Raw genomic sequence first — 17197 nt, forward strand, 5'->3', positions numbered from 1 at the left:
TGTCGGAGGCAATTGCCCGCAGTGCAGCTGCAGGACCTTCACTGCCTTGCTGCTCTCAGGCTGCCGAGAACTTAAAAACAGTACCCCAGGTTAATGAGATGGGAAGAACTGGGAAATAAAAATGATCTGCTTGAAAAAGAATAGAGACAACAGAGAGAAAAGGGAGCATTTGTGAAGAACAGTGCAGCTCAGTAATAAACTGGCGAGTTTAATAAACTCCAGAGCTACAAATTGCTACAAAGTGGCCAAGAGGCACTTGCTGATAATCTGTTAGGAGTCATGAAGTCTGATGTCCTAAGGTTTCCTAATTGCACTGAAGCAATATGTTCTGCTTTCAACTAAATCATTAGATTTTATCATTAGCACAAATTAATGAACAGCCTACCTGGCTACAGCAACTGATACTAGTATATTGATAAATAAATCCAAACTTTTTCCTACATGGTTTTCATGCAGGGAAAATACTCCATGTGATATTCCATATGTACCAGTATGAGGCATTTTAAAGATCCTGATCCTCCAGAATGTATACCTCTTAGTAAAAAACTCAAAAAAAATCTTGGGCCTTTAAAATGTCAGTAGTAAAATTGATTTTATTTCTTTGATAATATTTATATTTTTACTAATAGACATCTTCTAAATCTGCCTTTGCATGTTTTTGTTGTGGGTTGTTTTTTGTTTGCGGTTTTGTCTTTTTTTTTTTAAAGCATGTTTTTGTCTATGTTTATGATAACAAATCACCTTCTTGTTTTGAGACAAAAATATAACTGAAAATTCCATTCATGCTCAGTACCTTCCTGGAAAAGTAATACATTTGAAGAACCCTCTCCAGCTCCACTTTCATTAAGATAACAGCAAGTTGTAGCAGGCCTTCCTGAATGGTGGTGTTGGTCTTGGAGCTCCTACCCAGCTTTCCCACGGTAGCCTCCTCGAAGGCACTCAGATCCTGCATGCTCTTCTCCTTATGAGCAGCTGGTGGGATTTGGTGCTGGTGATGCTGCCTCCTTTAGGCAAGTTCTGGCTCTCGTTGCTTGTGCTGCTGATTTGTCTTGAGGTGGAAAGATGGAAATAGTAGTAGAAAAGAGAGGTTGCATAAAGTACCAAAACTGGCTTGTTCTGTGAGACGTAAATTCAGGGTCTTTCTAAATTTCTATTGCAGCATAAGGTGATAATTATCAAAATCCTGCAGTATTTATTAGGTGGGAGATCAATAAGATTTTATATGAGGTATTCTTAAAAAAAATTCAGGAATGCTCTGAGATTTTTCAAGGGAGTGGAAAAAATTGGTAGGATGTTTCCTAGCTCATCCTAGAGGACTCTGCTGGCAAAGCAGCTCCTTGCCATTTCAGTGAACTGCTTGGAATGTGCGGAGGACATTCCCCATTTAACTAGGTAGAAGTATGCCAAATACTTTGTCGTTAAGTAGATGGTTTTATTTGTTTTAAGGAATCTTGGTTCTAAAATTGGGTGATTCAAGGTTTCACAAACATAGACAGGCATGAAAGAATTTCATAGCTTACTGCAACAAATTATACGAAATAAAAACCCCACAAGATTATGTCTAAAAATAACTAGTGAAAGGTATGTAAAATGCTACATGTTATGAAGAGACATAATTACAATAATAATGCTTTCTCTAGGTGTGATTCATGAAAGTCTATTTTGCTGATTTAAATAACAAAGAACTTATTCTTCCGCTTAGGTCTCACAGCCCCATTAGGAAAGGACTGCCAGATCTGCCTGTGTAAATCCAAGTTATCTCCTGCTTTTTAATGACACACACTTTGTACAGTCAGAATAACATTTGCAGTCCAAAAATTACTTGAAACGCCAGCATCAGTCTGTACACAGCTGAGCTAAAATCTATTTTGTTACATTTTGTATTTCTGTGGCACTTGAGAAAATAATTTAATTGCTGTGCATGCAGGAATTTGTGCATTGCTTTTGAATGTGCATTACTAATTTTGTCTGTATTCTGTATAAGTGACTATTAGTGAGTTTGCGACTCAGCTGTATTCACAGCAGACTGCTGTCTGCTTCGGGGGGGTTGGCAGTGCCAGCTGCCTATCAGTTTTAAGTATGAGAGAGCAAGCTCTGAATATTCCCAGCTGAAGTCAATAAAAGCCTCAGGGATACGACACCTTCTCCAGATAGCTTGAATACAGGGGTTGAGAAAACTGCTCTGGAACTATTTGTATCCATTTTTACTGGGTAAAATTATATGGCATAAATGCAAATAAAGATAATAATTTATTTTCTTTAACATTCTGTAGGGTGATAGAAGGACCAGAAGGTTGTGGGGTTTGGTTTTTTTTTTCTTTTTTTTTTTTTTAAACAAACCAATATACTGTAATAACGAATTAGCAAGTGTTCATATTTTTTAATGATAGCTGTTAAGTCACACTCAAAAGCGTTAGTTTATGTACAGTCAGTAGAGAGCCTGTGGAGTATTTGCTGGGTCACCCTCAGTACAGGTAATGCATGATAAACAGGCCGTATGACCTTTTCTTCATTAACCAAACTCTCTTTGACAGGTGGCCCTTAGCAATGATCTAGCTTTTCATACTAAGCAGATCTTCTGAAGCAACTCCTAATAACTGCAATTGTCGTGATCCCTGTAACAGGACCGTTTTGGTATGAGAAGTTCTCAAGCTGGGGTGGCTGTGGTTTGCCGGTGGGACAACCCACCGGCAGTGTGAAGGAGGTGCACCCACCAGATAAGACTTCAGTCCTTTGCTTCAATGCGGAGTTGTTCCCCTGCTTCAACATTGATTTCTGTTCTGCGTTTTCCTGCTGCACCGGTCTCCTGGGCACGCTGTAGGCAGTAGTCTTAATAACCAGCGCATGTGTTCTGCTTAGTTTACTAATAATTTACAGCAATTTGTAGCCTGTTAGTATAATAAATTTTGGCAACACTGTTGACACAAGTTGTTATCGTGTATAAACGGCTGTGCGTTGATAAATTAATGCAGAATGTTCTTTTAAAAGTGCACTGTATTACTTCAGAGCATGTGCTTCTTATTATGGACACGTTTCCAACTGAATGAGAGTGAAACCCTGGACTTGGGGCTTTCTGAGTATGGGTGAGCAAGGCAGGAAGATGCTCTCTTAATAATTTGAAAGACGTAGCTTCTTACTCTAATTTCAGTCTTCTGCTGCGTCTTAAAAGTGACTGAGTTTATACAGAAACCAGGCAACTGTCTCCTGGTTTCAAAGTACGTGGATTTATCATAAAAAGCTTTGGATAGCCTCATCAGTGCGCTGCCCTTTACTTGAAAGATCCAGCAGCCTTTTCTGTGCATTACCAGAATTGCCTTTGGGTTAATGTTACACACACAAAAAACCAGGGGTTTTTTCGGGTTTTTTTTTTTTGAGATTTTACATTGTTAGGTCTTTTATCTGTACCATATCCTATATAATTCAAGATTAATGTTTTGGATAAAGAGTTTGTTCCTACCAGTTAATGGATGACAGAGTCGATTACCCATTAGTGTGACTCCCACAGTATTACACATCATTTGCGCAGCAGAAAGAAAATGTTTTAACCCATTAATCCATGCAAAGAGGACAAAGGATTTTCTTCTCATGTTATTAAACTCATTCCTTCAAATGAATATTTCTCTTCTAAGAATTTTTATTTGGTAGAAGTTGTATTTTCTGAAAAAAACAAACAAAAAAGAAGTTGTTACCATTTACTACTTTTTTTTTTTTTAATGGCTTGCTTTCTTTTAATTATACTGGATACCTCTTTCAAGCTTCATGCTGTTCAATTTTAAAAGCTAAAATGTCACCATGCCTACTATACAATATGCAGGCCTTTGTCATACTTTTATGGTCAGATGCCTTCCTGTATTATATGTGAAATAATAATTCATCTCCTTAAATAACTTCATGCTCTTGCCCACCGTTCTCTCTACCAGAAAGAGAAAATAAACAAAGCTTTAGAAAATATTATGAAATAATAAAATCCATATGATGGTAAAATATTAGCAGGGCAATGACCTTTGTCTGGAAACTTCACCATAATCACGTTAATTTTTGCGTTCGTTTCTCTCCAACACGTCAGAGTTGCATATAAAATCTTGGTTATGTTACAAAATACCTTAGGGTAGAGAGAACGGTCTCACAAACTGACCCGAATCTGCACGGACAAGTTTTGAAAGATATTAGAGGCTTTCCAAGGATGCGGGGGGCTGTTTCTTGAGAGCACGCCGCTGCCCCGCGGATGCGGCGTGATGGCCCCCAGCTAAGTTGTGCTTGGCGGGCGGGGAGGCTGGCGTGGCAGTGATCCTGCCGCAGGGCAGGCAGGGCTGCCCGGAAAGAGGGCGAGCCCCCGGCAGCGGAAGGTGTCTGTGTTACAGCTCTGCTTTTCTTTCCGAGGCCCTCTATTACTTTTATTCTGCGCTTTTCCTTCCACCTCTGACCCCGCCCCAGCAGTTTCTTGGCTTATGCTAGGAAAATACTAAAGCTCCACAATTTAAATCCATTGTAAATACCCTCCTGAGGGGGAGGTTTTTTGCTATTGCCTCTATGTATGCTATTTAGTCTCTCCCTTACCGTAGTATCTGAGGCACGTACTGTCTGTGCCCGTGCAGTAGAGCTCTGCTCCACGGTCCTTGCACCCCCATTGTACAGACCAGGGCGCCTCTGGAGAGAAACTGCGACTCCCTCCACAGTTCCCTTCCAGAGGGAACCTGGGAGCAAATGCATGGCAGAATACACCTCCTTCATTGCATAAATTCAACAGTTATATGAAGGATTATATTCAAGGGTGATGGACAAGACACCATATACTGAAAATGCAGGGTGCTTCACTTCGTATCTTGGGACTTGTGCTGCTAAAAATTGTATCAGCTTATGCTGAAATGACTTTATTTCTGTTGATGTCAGTGAAATCATAATTATGTTGTGGACAGAGCTGGTTTTGCCCGTTCATCTTTTGCTTTCTTTCTAAATGTAAAATTATCCTTGGGATTTGGAAGATTTGGGCACATTTCTGAATGCCTGTTTTTACTGATCGTTATGTATTCATTTTAAACGCCTGACCGCTGTAATATATTTGCAGGTAAACCAGTTATGATTGTTACTGAATATATGGAAAATGGTTCCTTGGACAGCTTCCTACGGGTAAGTGCAATACAGAAGTGCATGGTGCAGGACTCGCTCTTGTTCTGAATTTGGTATGAATTTGCTGCTACTGTACTCTGATTCATCATCAGCTCTTGTTGCTTGATATTTCATTATCTCCATTTGGTTTTGTGTGCATTGTGATGTGCTCAGAAAGCCAGGTAGGGATCTGCTAGTCCATTTTGACTGCTTGCAGTAAGTATTATTCCAAAATGAAGAACCTTTTTTTATTAGTAGTAGTATGTCACATCAATAAAAAAACAAAACAAAACAACATTCCGGCACACAAAAATGGAAATTGTTTTTCTGAGGGTTGAATTACTACTGTAATGCAGCTATGCTTATTGGTTGGCAGCCTGTAAGTCTTACCAAGCGATTTCCAAAGTGAACAGATTTGTGGAAACTTTATCAGTAAACCAATAGTACTGAGCCAAGAGCTGTTTCCCTAAATGTGAAAAGTTTAGGGAATAACCCCATACCTGAGGGTGATTGAAATGTTTTGCTAGCAAACTTTATTGGCCTGTTTTCTTTCCCCAACCTCAGACACACTCATACTGTTGTTGATTTATCTTTGTTTTCTGTCAAAGTTGGTAGCGAGCCTAAAAAAATTTGAACGCTCCCTGTGTCACCAAGATTTACTTGTGGCAAAACAAGAAGTGTAGCAGAAATGAAATCCCATCTGAGGGGAAACACTAGGTTAATTTTAATTTGTTAGGGCAAATTCAGCTGTGGCTGGGAGACTGCTTTGGTTCTGCCACGGTTGAATGACATTATCCCCCAAATTCATAACACTGAACTAGACGTTTAACCCCAAAAGGGGATATATTGTCAACCTTAGTTTCAGTATGTAGGATATATGTTATGATGTCCACTGGAGCATGTAAAATACATACAAATAATGTGTCAGTATATCTGAATGAAATATATCTGTACTGAACTGTATATATTCTGTTTAGGCTAAAAACCCTTGAAGAAAACTCTGAGGAAGGGAGAATAATTTCTGACTGTACAAAAACAATTGTTCAGCTTGTTCGTTCATTTGAGTGTGGGGGTTGATTTGGTTTGGGTTTTTTACTACTGTTGTGTGGAATCATGGGTAAGAACCTTGTGACTCATTAATACCACAGGCAACCCATGCCTTCTAAAACTATGTAGCTGGCTTTCCCCATTGCCATTGAAAGGCTACCTCAGCATCTCGTTCCTTTTGTGGTTAGAAACCTTCTTCTGATTCCTAGCTAAATCTTTTCCAGAGTCTTTGTAGATCCTCTTGTGTTGGCTCTAGTTAAAGAAGGTTTCATAACAGGGAACTGCTAAGAGTCTTTTATAATAGTGAATTTCTTCATGAAAGGGAATTCTGAGAGGCTCTTTAAGCATCTGTTGTGCCATATATTTGTCTAATGTTTAGAGTGCTAATATCGCCCCTAAGTATATTAATCAAAAATTAAATGAATGCAGTAAGTCTTGCAGACTGATTCATGTGAGCTCACCCCACATGGCAGAGCCAGCTCCCATGTATTTAATAAAAATTCTGGAAGAAGCAGCAGGAAGAGCTGGAGAGCTGCCCATGATGATACATTTACAGCACTAGGGGATTCATTTCAGAGCTGCGCTAGGACGTACTGTTGTCCTGGCATCTATGTATCTATATATCAATATCAAAGCTAGATGTTAACAAACAGCATTAGTAAGAGCTGGGAGATTTAAAACATATGTCTAGAAGTAGACAATTAGAAATATGTGCAACTATTGGTTTCTAGGCTAAGTCGCAGTTATATTTAAGTGATTTTTGTGTTCCTGTAGTTGAGGAAAATTTTGAGGAATGAGTTTAAATTTAATGGAATTTGAAAGCCACTGAATCAGATCTGCATTTGCTTTTGTTAGAAAAAATGCTTGTGTAATAGAAAACTTTCCTTAGTCCATTGGGTAAGGCTGGGATTTTTCCAATTCCTATGGCCTTTCAGTGAAGTTGGACATCTGTTTGCCTAATGTGTCCTCTGTCCTGACACTCCAGTCTCATGAGCACACACGACTTAGATTTATGTGCCGCTTTCACACAGGTCCTATCTAAGAAATTAAAATTCTGATGACAGCAAAAATGGGAAAAATGAACTTTTATCTGATTGAAAGTCTGTCCCCTTCCCTCAGCTGATTGGGAGATTATCCTCCACAGATCAAAGTAGTTCCACATGTGGCATTTAAATCACGACCCCTGACTCACAAGCTCTTTACTTGAGAAGCTTCCCGGGTCTTTATCAAAAATTCTGTGCAAGCAGGAACATGAACAATCTCTGAAATGACATTTCAAATGTTTTCCAGAAACATGATGCGCAGTTCACAGTCATCCAGCTGGTAGGCATGCTTCGAGGGATCGCATCTGGCATGAAATATTTGTCAGATATGGGTTACGTCCATCGAGATCTAGCTGCTCGTAATATCCTCATCAATAGTAACTTGGTATGCAAAGTCTCAGATTTTGGTCTCTCTCGTGTACTGGAAGATGACCCAGAAGCTGCTTACACCACAAGGGTGAGTTTCTGTGTTTGTTTATCCTTTTAAAATCCTTGCTGGTTGTGACAAAGTTAGACTGAAATCTGAGGGAGTCCCTGAGGCTCATACTCTGTGTTGCAGAGGCCATCTGATCTTGCATGCCCAGAGATGTTCAATAAATGATAAACTCATCACAGCTATTTTTTAATTCATATCTCAGAGAAGATAGAAGGCAAAAATATGGTTTCTGTTGGTAGATTATCTTCCTTAAAGTATGCAAAATTCATGGCTCAGTTTCTTTCTGCTGGGTGTGTAAAGGAGTGAAACTGCAATTAAGGTCTGAGTTGGTTTGGCACACAATAATGTAAGACTTCATGTGTGCTTTTAGCAGGTTTTGTTACACTGCTGATTTAGCTCCCACCCAGTAAAAAAAAATCCTACCTAGCAATATTTTTTTCTTTTTTTTAACCTTTTTGTGTCTTCTAGTATGATGGGACATATGTCTGATTGGAGTATACTGATATCACAGTTCTGCAAGGGTGTATCAGTTATACCTGCTGTTGTACCCCTGACTGAGTAAAAACTTGGGTAAAACAAAAAAAGAAATCTTGCTTAACAATGTAGTAAACCTCCTGTGCTTTCTTCTTCTTATATTGTATCTATACAAAGTGGTACCTGTCTTTTGGAGATGTAATGGTATCAAGGAGGAAACTTATCTCTGACTGTTTCGTCCTGAGATAGAGATTTTATCAGATAGGGGACTGCCCATAGTGTAGGCTGCTGCTTGTTTCTTTTCTGGATTTCATCCCGCCTGAAAAGCTACCTGGAAGATACTCTGTTGGCTTAGAGCCTTAGAAAAGCCATGGTGTCTTCTAAATACAGCTGTTCTCACTTGAATAACGCTTCTGTTTTATTGTGGAAACCTTGAAGGCATACATTTAGCTTTGTGTATGTAGATACTACACTGGGATGTCTGGTTGTTCACTTTAATCCTATTGCAAGTGGATTTTATTAACTTTAGAAAAAGTGACATTAATCTCCAGTATCTTAGTCAAGTGTAATTTGCGGTGATGCCTAGTAATCATCTCCTCTTCGCTGTACAAACCAGATTAGAGTAGAATGCATCAGCAAAATCTTAATGTGGGTTTTCTAGGGCTTCCTTCATTCCTGATCACTGACAGGAGCAATCAATTATTGTGTTAGTTTGCATGCTACCCTCTTCGTGATTGAAATAAAATAACATGTGACAAATGAGTAAAGAAATCCTAGCTGTTTTCTTACGCATTATATATACATTATATACACATACATTTATAGATACATATTTATCAATCATACCTTCATAATTTACTAGGCATAAAGGCTCTATTCTTTACTTGACCTTTCAGTGCTTTCTTTGACCTCTGATAAGCTTTGGCATGTTATTAGAAATATGCAATATATACCACTTTAGAAAACTGTCTGCAAAGATCTCTCATGGTTAATATAAAGAGACATTAGTAGGAGAAAGCAGTTTCCATGCTCGGTATAGGTGCAGCATTCATAAGTAAATATTAATATAATGCAAGAGTTCCTCAAGAGAAAATTGTCTGTAGTTCAGCCAGAGGTTTATTGCCTTGTCAGATATGCTTGCCTGCCCTCTTCTAAAAAAACTCCTGTGAAAGTAATGGGTGTTAGTGTCTCTGAGGTAAACAGTTTTAGATATAGTATTTATCTAGTCTCATATTTAACCTCCCTCCCCCAGGATGTACGCTTGCAAGCTGAGGCAATTACTCTGTGTCCTACCACTACTGCCCATAGGCAGGTGATCGATCTCCCCTTTAAAGCAGCTGCTTATATGCATGGAGATTGCTGTCCTCTTCACACGCATCCCTCCATTCTTTTCTAAGCAATTTTTCCAAACTTACTCTTCTTGCTGATCTCCTTCAGATTCTTTTCAACTTAACTACATTTTCCTTAAATGTGATGTCCAAAATGGCATACTAATGCCCAGCACCAAGCATAGCATATTTGTCTCATGTTTCTTACACATGCCCTTTCTGTTAATATTTCCATGGGTGAGGAGTCTCTATGTCTCCTTCCACCCCCAACACAGCCTTGCCACATGGTTGGCTCATGTTCTTCTGCTCGGACACATACCTCTGCCAGGCTTTGAAGTTCAGTTTTCTTATTCCAAAATTCATCTGGGCATGCAAACTAATCTATAATTTAGTAATGGCATTTAGTGTATTCATATAAAGAGCTGAAGAAAACTTTGAGGCCTAGTTAACTTAGATGAAAAAGTTGTACAGGGAGGAAAAAGTAGCTTGCCATCAAACTGCATAGCATACAGCTTTATAAGGTGTCGTGGTTTAGCCCCAGCCGGCAGCTAAGCACCACGCAGCCACTCACTCGCTCCCCGCCGGTGGGATGGGGAGGAGAATCGGAAGAGCAAAAGTAAGAAAACTCGAGGGTTGAGATAAAGACAGTTTAATAGGGAAAGCAAGAGCTGCGCACACAAGCAAAGCAAAGCAAGGAATTCATTCACTCCTTCCCATGGGCAGGCAGGTGTTCAGCCATCTCCAGGAAAGCAGGGCTCCATCACGCCTAACGGTGACTTGGGAAGACAAACGCCATCACTCCGAATGTCCCCCCTTCCTTCTTCTTCCCCAGCTTTCTACGCTGAGCATGACATCGTATGGTATGGAATAGCCCTTTGGTCAGCTGGGGTCAGCTGTCCTGGCTGTGTCCCCTCCCAGCTCCTTGTGCACCTGGCAGAGCATGGGAAGCTGAAAAGTCCTTGACCAGTGCAGCAACAATGAAAATATCGCTGTGTTACCAACACTGTTTTCAGCACAAATCCAAAACATAGCCCCATACTAGCTACTATAAAGAAAATAAACTCTATCTCAGCTGAAACCAGGACATAAGGGAAACATGCTTCCCTGAAAATAAAGTGAACCAGTGACTTACATCTGCGGGTGAGGTAGGACAAACCAGGGTGCGCAGGGTGTCAGTGTTTCTGGCCAGTGTTACATGTGAATCTCCTTTGGCCAAGTGCAGTGCTGAATTTTTTTTTTTCTTCTTCTTCTTCCTCTTCTTTTGCCACCTATTTTCTAAGCCTACCTGCCTATTTACATTTAGATAGTGAAATCAGATGGAAAGAAACTCTTCTGTAAAGTGTAGTCATCTCTGTTCAGTAAACTCCATCTGGCAGTTATGGTGCATATGCAAACTGCTGCAGGAAGATGCTCAAATAATTAAAACCTTGAAATACAACCTAGGACAAATCTAATTTTCTTCAAAAGTAGTCGCTGAATATACCTCTGCCACATCTTGTCTCTGAGAGAAGGACAAGGCTATTTGCTGTTCATCTTTTTGCTCAAGTTTCCTTTGAAGTGAATCTTGTATACATGTCCAGGTAGTGTGTCCCTGGAATATGTTTGATCCCCAGCTTAAACAACTGGGGACCATGAGCGTGAAACAGAGCTCCAGTCCACTGGAGGAAAGCTGGGCACTTCATGTTCCTGCTGCTTGGTCATATCACAAAACACAGGACCGCTTCCTCAGCTGCTCCTAGTGCATTTCACAGGCACTAATTATATGGCAAACCCAAGATGAAAATAGTGCCACTTTTTAAAATAATGGCATCGTCCCAAACAATTTCATGCCTTTACAACTAAAGGATGACAACTGCTCAGCAGGATCTTTGAAAACACAACAAAACAAAAAATCCAAGTTATAACCACAATTCCAAACATTCAAACAGTAAAGAGTGTGTATTATATTAATGGGTAGAGACTTTTGCCTCCCCTCCACCTCTTCCCACTCCCAATTCTCCATTTAGTATCAGTGGTACTAGGGAAATTTATAGAATTAGCTGCAGAGAGAGATGTTTTATCTATTTAGCCTCCTTTTCTGCCCCTGTTTTCCACCTGTAAATGTCAAAGCCTGAGAACAATTCCATTGCTTTAATTCGTAATTGCAATTTGGGATTGGTCTACCCCCAAGAAGCCCAGTCAGCCCTTCAGGCTTTCAATACACACCACTGACTGGGTGAAGTTTTATGTTGTTCCATTCTCAGAAGCTGTGTCTGAAGCTTTGCATAAAGGATATGAACATGTACCCTTTTATATATCAATAATGTATGTATCCCTTTATATATCAATACATAATCTGTGATATTCATGCTATTGTACAAGAGCTCTGAAGGACAATGCAAAGATCACAGGTGCATATGTGCAATACAGGGAATCAAGAGTTGTAAGAAAACTTTGCTACCTGACAGGGTCATTTTTTACCTCCTGAATTATTGTCGCTGACTCAATACCACAAAAGGCCTTTGGCAGCCGGTGGTCTGCCTGCTTACAGAAGCAGAAGCCAGCATGTGAATTAGGCTGAGTGTTTGGATTTTTTTTTTTTTTTTACTGAGCCTTTGTGCCGGAGGGGATGTACTGGTAATTATCTACGTTCTCTGTACCTATTCACTTCTAATTGAAAGGCCAAGATTGTATTAAAATTGTCATTGTCAAATTGATCCTTTTTATTCTTATTATTTTTAGACGTCTGTATGACAAGTAGGTGGACTAATGACACAGTATGAAGTGGAAGTAAATTTAAACCATCAGACACGTAGAGGGACTGTAATTATGTCTCTCAAAGGCATAATATTTGGGTAATCAGCAGACGAACTTTGACTATTTAAATGCATAGCTGGATACATCACTGGTGTTCGTGGCATTTCAATGTAAAACACTGTCCAGTTATATTTGCATGGATAACTTCTCATTAAATCTACATCCCTTCAAAAAATGCTGTGCTTTGATGGCAAGTATTCGGATAGCCTGTGCCCCCAGATAACGGTGCCAGAGCAGGGAGGGCACGGCAAGGCGCTGCCGCGTTGTGTGCCCCAGGGAAGGGCACACAGGTCCTTGCTGTTATGTACACGTTGTTGCAGCTGGTGCTTGACAGAAATTTGTCATGGTTTGTTCATTCCCTATATGTACAGAAACATAGTCTGAATGTGTTGAAGGGTGTGGTTGAAAAAAGAAAGAAAAAACCACAAATTCTCTTGCCTGATAAGCGTGAGGGAGAGCAGCAGTGCTCTGTTATCGTTTACCACTCGAGAAGGAGATAATGTCAAGATAAAATATTCATTACTAAGGGATGAACAAGTAGCATCAGGTGATTTTCAGGTGCTTAAGAGGGTAAGTCAGGCTCATCTCACTCACACGAAACCATCTTGTTCTTTACCAGTAAGACACCTCCTGAACTAACCTAAGTCCTCATGTAATGAATTAATGTCAGGCTTTTACTTTCAGGTTTTCCTGCAAAGTTCTTCTAATAATTCTGTTAGAATCCATTTTTCTTGATTCTCCTCTCCCCAGGCCTGTGGCTTAGGAGCCTGTGGCAGTCACCCTGTAACAGATTATAAATCAGACTATTGGAATGGGTTATGAAGGCCTGGAAACAGCTGCCTTGTGCCGGAGTGCCAGACGTGCTAGAAATAAATTGAGGACTTCATTGACTTTACATGAATTATGCTGAACGGCCAGATACTGTAGGAATCACAGCTCCATCTAGAGCAGATAAAACCTTTGGTTACCGCTGGCTCACTAATTTCAAACCCCAAGAGTGGTTCTCTGACCTAGACTGCCTGGGATTTTGATCTGCAATAACAAACTCCTACAGTTTCTAATACTAATGCTTTCTTTCTACTCAAATTCAGGCAGCTTATTTGGCTTCATGATGAGCACGCCCTTAAAGGGAGACCATGACAAAAATATATAAAAACTGTATTTACCTTCATAAAATAATCAGTAAATATATTACCAATAGCTAGTGATGCATGCACATGTAGATTTCTCTTCGTAAGCCTGTATGAAATAGGTTTGGGCAAACCTTTGTCCTAGGCATATCTGTAATGATTTTTTGTTTAGCAAGTTTGTCTTACATGTTCAGTCCCGATAGTACTAATTTTGAAGGGTAGGAGCCTAGTAATACCAGGCAATAATATTAGAGTTTGAGATTTTCCAGTGGAGGATAAGCAATAGAGATAGCAGATAAAGAAGATTAAATTGCATAAAAGCCTAATGGACATACAATACGTAATTAAAAAAAAAAAACCAAAACAGGTAGGATTTCTTAGTTTATGGAGCAGTATAATGCTCTATATGCAGTATAATGATATCTAGATATCTGATATCTTATATCTATATCATTATACTCATTTTAAATCTCGGGAGACTGGGAAAAGGGGGTAAAAACCAAGAGAACGGGTAAAGAAACAAGTATGGGAGCTTAGTTTTCCCAGCTCCAACTCTGTGGTCTAGGAGAAAATGTTTGGCTTAATTTATGTGAATACCTTTGATCCTGGCAAAGGATATTGCAAAGAATATCCTGATTTCTGGCAAAGCAGAAAACTGAAGAGGTGATATGTGTTCAAATGAGGTGTGCATTTCTCAAAAATACTGGAAGTGAAAAGGGATTTTCTAATGCTGAATGATCATGGGTTTTTAATTTCAAAATAGACTATCTGAATTACAGCAAGCCTCATAATTTTCAAAGGTAATAGCAATAGCAAACTATGCATTTAGTTTGATACGACTCTTCAGATTTTCTGCATATGTTGATATTTGGACATCTGCTGAAACATGAATGTTGCATAATCCTTTGGGGGGAATTGCTTTTGTGTTACAATGCTTACTTGTCTAAAAAATATTTACCAGAACTTTTTTTTTTGCTGTTCTTGCTCTTAAATTATTCAAAGAATGAGTCAACAAAGTCCCCTTTTAAATGCAAAGATAAGATTGACATTTTTATGACAAATTGGGGGGAAGAATAGCAAAATTGTAGTTTTACACTCTATTCAGTGGCAGTTGATTTCTTTTTTAGCTACATTTTTATACTCTCCTTATTTTACTCTCGTTTATGGTAATGCTACATGTATCTGTAGGCTTGCATAGAGTTACAGCTGAGACTTAGCAAAGAAAATTTATTTTCTTATAATGGAATCTAGGGTTGATGTACCTTCATTTTTCACTAAAACAAACAAAGCCAAAAGAACTTTGTTTCATTGAGTTTATAATCTTCCTTACCCTGCAATAAAGCAGTCCCAAAATGTTAAGAGACTAATTAATGTCATTTTGTGTAAATGTGTTTTCTCCAATTGTATAAATTACTTTTTCCATAATGTTATGAAGGTAAAGACCTTCTATCAGATATGATATTTCCTGCCCTTGCCTTAAGTGCTCATATTCTAGCCACAAGCACATTTTTCCATGTGACATCTGGCAATTATTTCTCTAGGGTTCGGCAAGAAGGGCTCCATTTTTGTATCTTAACATGAAATTAAAAGAGTGAGCCTGAAGCTACCCACAGAAATTCAGATTCTTTAGAGAGTAAGATTGTGAAAACTTCAAAATAATACTTCTGTGTTTCACAGAACCAGCCATTATGCTGATGCAAGAAAAATAACATAACTACTCCCTGCCTTGAGGGCTTTCTTATGTGCACGTCGTAGGTTTATGTTCTGCCATCACTCTACTCAAAATGTAGCCGAAGCAATTGCTGGAGAAAGAGGCCCAGCCTGGCTACATCGCCACGAGCCCCCTGACGACACTCAGCTCTGTATCTCCGTTTCTTGTGAATCGCATGGCACAGTCTCTTTCCCAGCAGCGCTGATGCCTCCGGGCACAAGGGGAGGGATCAGCAGACGTGAGAGGAGGCTTGGGGCTTGTCTGAGGTGGCAGTGCGACCATTGGAAGCAGCAAGGATCAACGGTTCCCTCTTTTACATCTCCACCTGGCCAGGAATTTGAAACATTTCATCTCGAACCACGCCAGTGTTGGTCTGGCTTGGTCCCTGCTGGGCACGCTCGCCTGTGGGAGCACTGGCAGAGGGATGGAGCTCAGAAGCCCCCGCCAGCCATGGGGCATGGTGGTGGCCCCTCGTGCCTGGGCTCCAGCAGCCCCACAAGCTGCACGTTCCTTTCCAGATGCGGTCCACGGGGTTGGGTTTGACCTGTAAAAGTCCTGTGCAGTTTACGTCTCGGGTAGCGTAGAGGCACTTTTGTCCTGGTATTTGAGATGGGCTGGGGTGGGTGAGCACCCTGTGGGCAGGTCTGTGCTGGGGGGCCGGCGTCCTCAGCATGCAGCCCCCGCTTCCCCCCACCCGCTCCTCTGTGCAGGCAGCACTCGGGCACCTTGGCTTTGCAGTCTGCTCGGTTTTGCAGGTGGCTTCTGAGCCTGAGCAGGAGACATTTGATTTGGCAGCTCTTTCTGTTCGTGGTGGTGGGGTTTTGTTTGTGTGAATTTAGGATATGGCTTTCCCCCGGCATTGACATTCTTTATTGGAAATCAAAGTTCACTCTACTAGTATGCGTAGAAAAAAGGTTGAATAAGTGGGATTGATTTCTTTATCATCCCCACATCTAAAAGTGTAAGTGGATTTGTTGTGAAAAGACTTGGACACAGGAGAGCTTCCCTTGTTTCTTGGCTGTGCCTTGGACTCACTGAGGGACCCTGGACATTTGTAAAGTGGGTAAACTATTGCTTCTCAGTAGGGTATGAGAAAATCAAAATCAGTTTTATGTTCTCGGTACTGTTATGGAGCAGCACTGGGAATTGTGAATAAACTTATAATGAATAGAAAATATGATGTACTTTTTGTGACTAAAGGACATCATCTTATAGATTTCCAAGTTTGCAAGAGAGAGGCATCAGGCTCTCTAGTCTGGCTTCTGTGATGAACCACTGGCTTCAAATACTGCTGTTTATTTTCTGCGTCCTATTTGTTGGTCCACAAGTAATGTAGAAATTCAGTGTTTACCTAATTTTAAGGGTTGCGTGCAAAATGAAGGTTTGTCTTCTGGTTAAGGTAGCGAGTCTGGTAAGTAGGATGGGATCCATAAAAACTGTATGCCAAGACAGATTCCCTCTCTGACCTTTGCCGAGCCTCTGAGACATATCTAGTGACATTTTGCAGGTCTAAACTGCAGCCTGAGTAAAGCCTACCTGTGCTGCTTATATTTAATCTAATTTGTGCAATATTAACCACGAAATTACAGATGCTTAGGCTCCAGTGTGGGCTGTATTTAGGTTTCTAATTAACACTAATGTCCACATTTCTATTGTTAACCAAGCTAGTTAATCTGAAGCTGGTGAGTGTATGGCTACCCTCAGTGCAGGTACGCTTTATGGAAGTGTAGGCAAAGCATTAATATCTTTACATTTTATTTCTTGCTGGTTAGTCAGTGGAAATAAGAGCACTCCCTTCCCATACCGGCTATTGTGAGGATAGGTGTATGATCAGACTGTAGCATAATGGGGGTTGCAGAGGTACCTCAAATAGCTAGTCTAGTGTGAAATCTTCAGAATATATCACTGTAGATGTTTTGCATCCCTGGAACTGGAAACAACTTTAAACTATCACAGTTTTCTCTATTCAAATATATTCACTCCGGAATTACCTTAAGTAAAGAGTTTTGCACCGCTGTCTTTTAGGACTTGCTTTTCTCATGTGTGACTCGCAAATCAGTCTTAAAAACCTCTATCAAAGCTGGCACCATTGGAAATTGTCTCTTTCCTCTAATTCTCATATTGCA

The 17197-nt window shown here is 40.1% G+C and overlaps 1 protein-coding gene across 5 annotated transcripts in view; it reads left to right on the plus strand.

Moving 5' to 3' along the window:
• Window positions 1–17197, plus strand: part of EPHA3 (EPH receptor A3) — a 235603-nt gene that overhangs the window by 195341 nt on the left and 23065 nt on the right. For 3 of the 5 annotated variants that reach the window (XM_075515385.1, XM_075515393.1, XM_075515404.1), the window contains exons 12-13: window positions 5066–5127; window positions 7444–7653. In XM_075515385.1, coding sequence (XP_075371500.1) covers window positions 5066–5127; window positions 7444–7653 — 272 coding nt within the window. Of the gene's footprint in view, window positions 1–1702; window positions 1813–5065; window positions 5128–7443; window positions 7654–17197 lie in introns of those variants that run through there. The other 2 variants (XM_075515413.1, XM_075515421.1) reach the window with 2 other exon arrangements.

This window comes from Mycteria americana, chromosome 1, assembly GCF_035582795.1.
Source record: "Mycteria americana isolate JAX WOST 10 ecotype Jacksonville Zoo and Gardens chromosome 1, USCA_MyAme_1.0, whole genome shotgun sequence".
NCBI lineage: Eukaryota > Metazoa > Chordata > Aves > Ciconiiformes > Ciconiidae > Mycteria > Mycteria americana.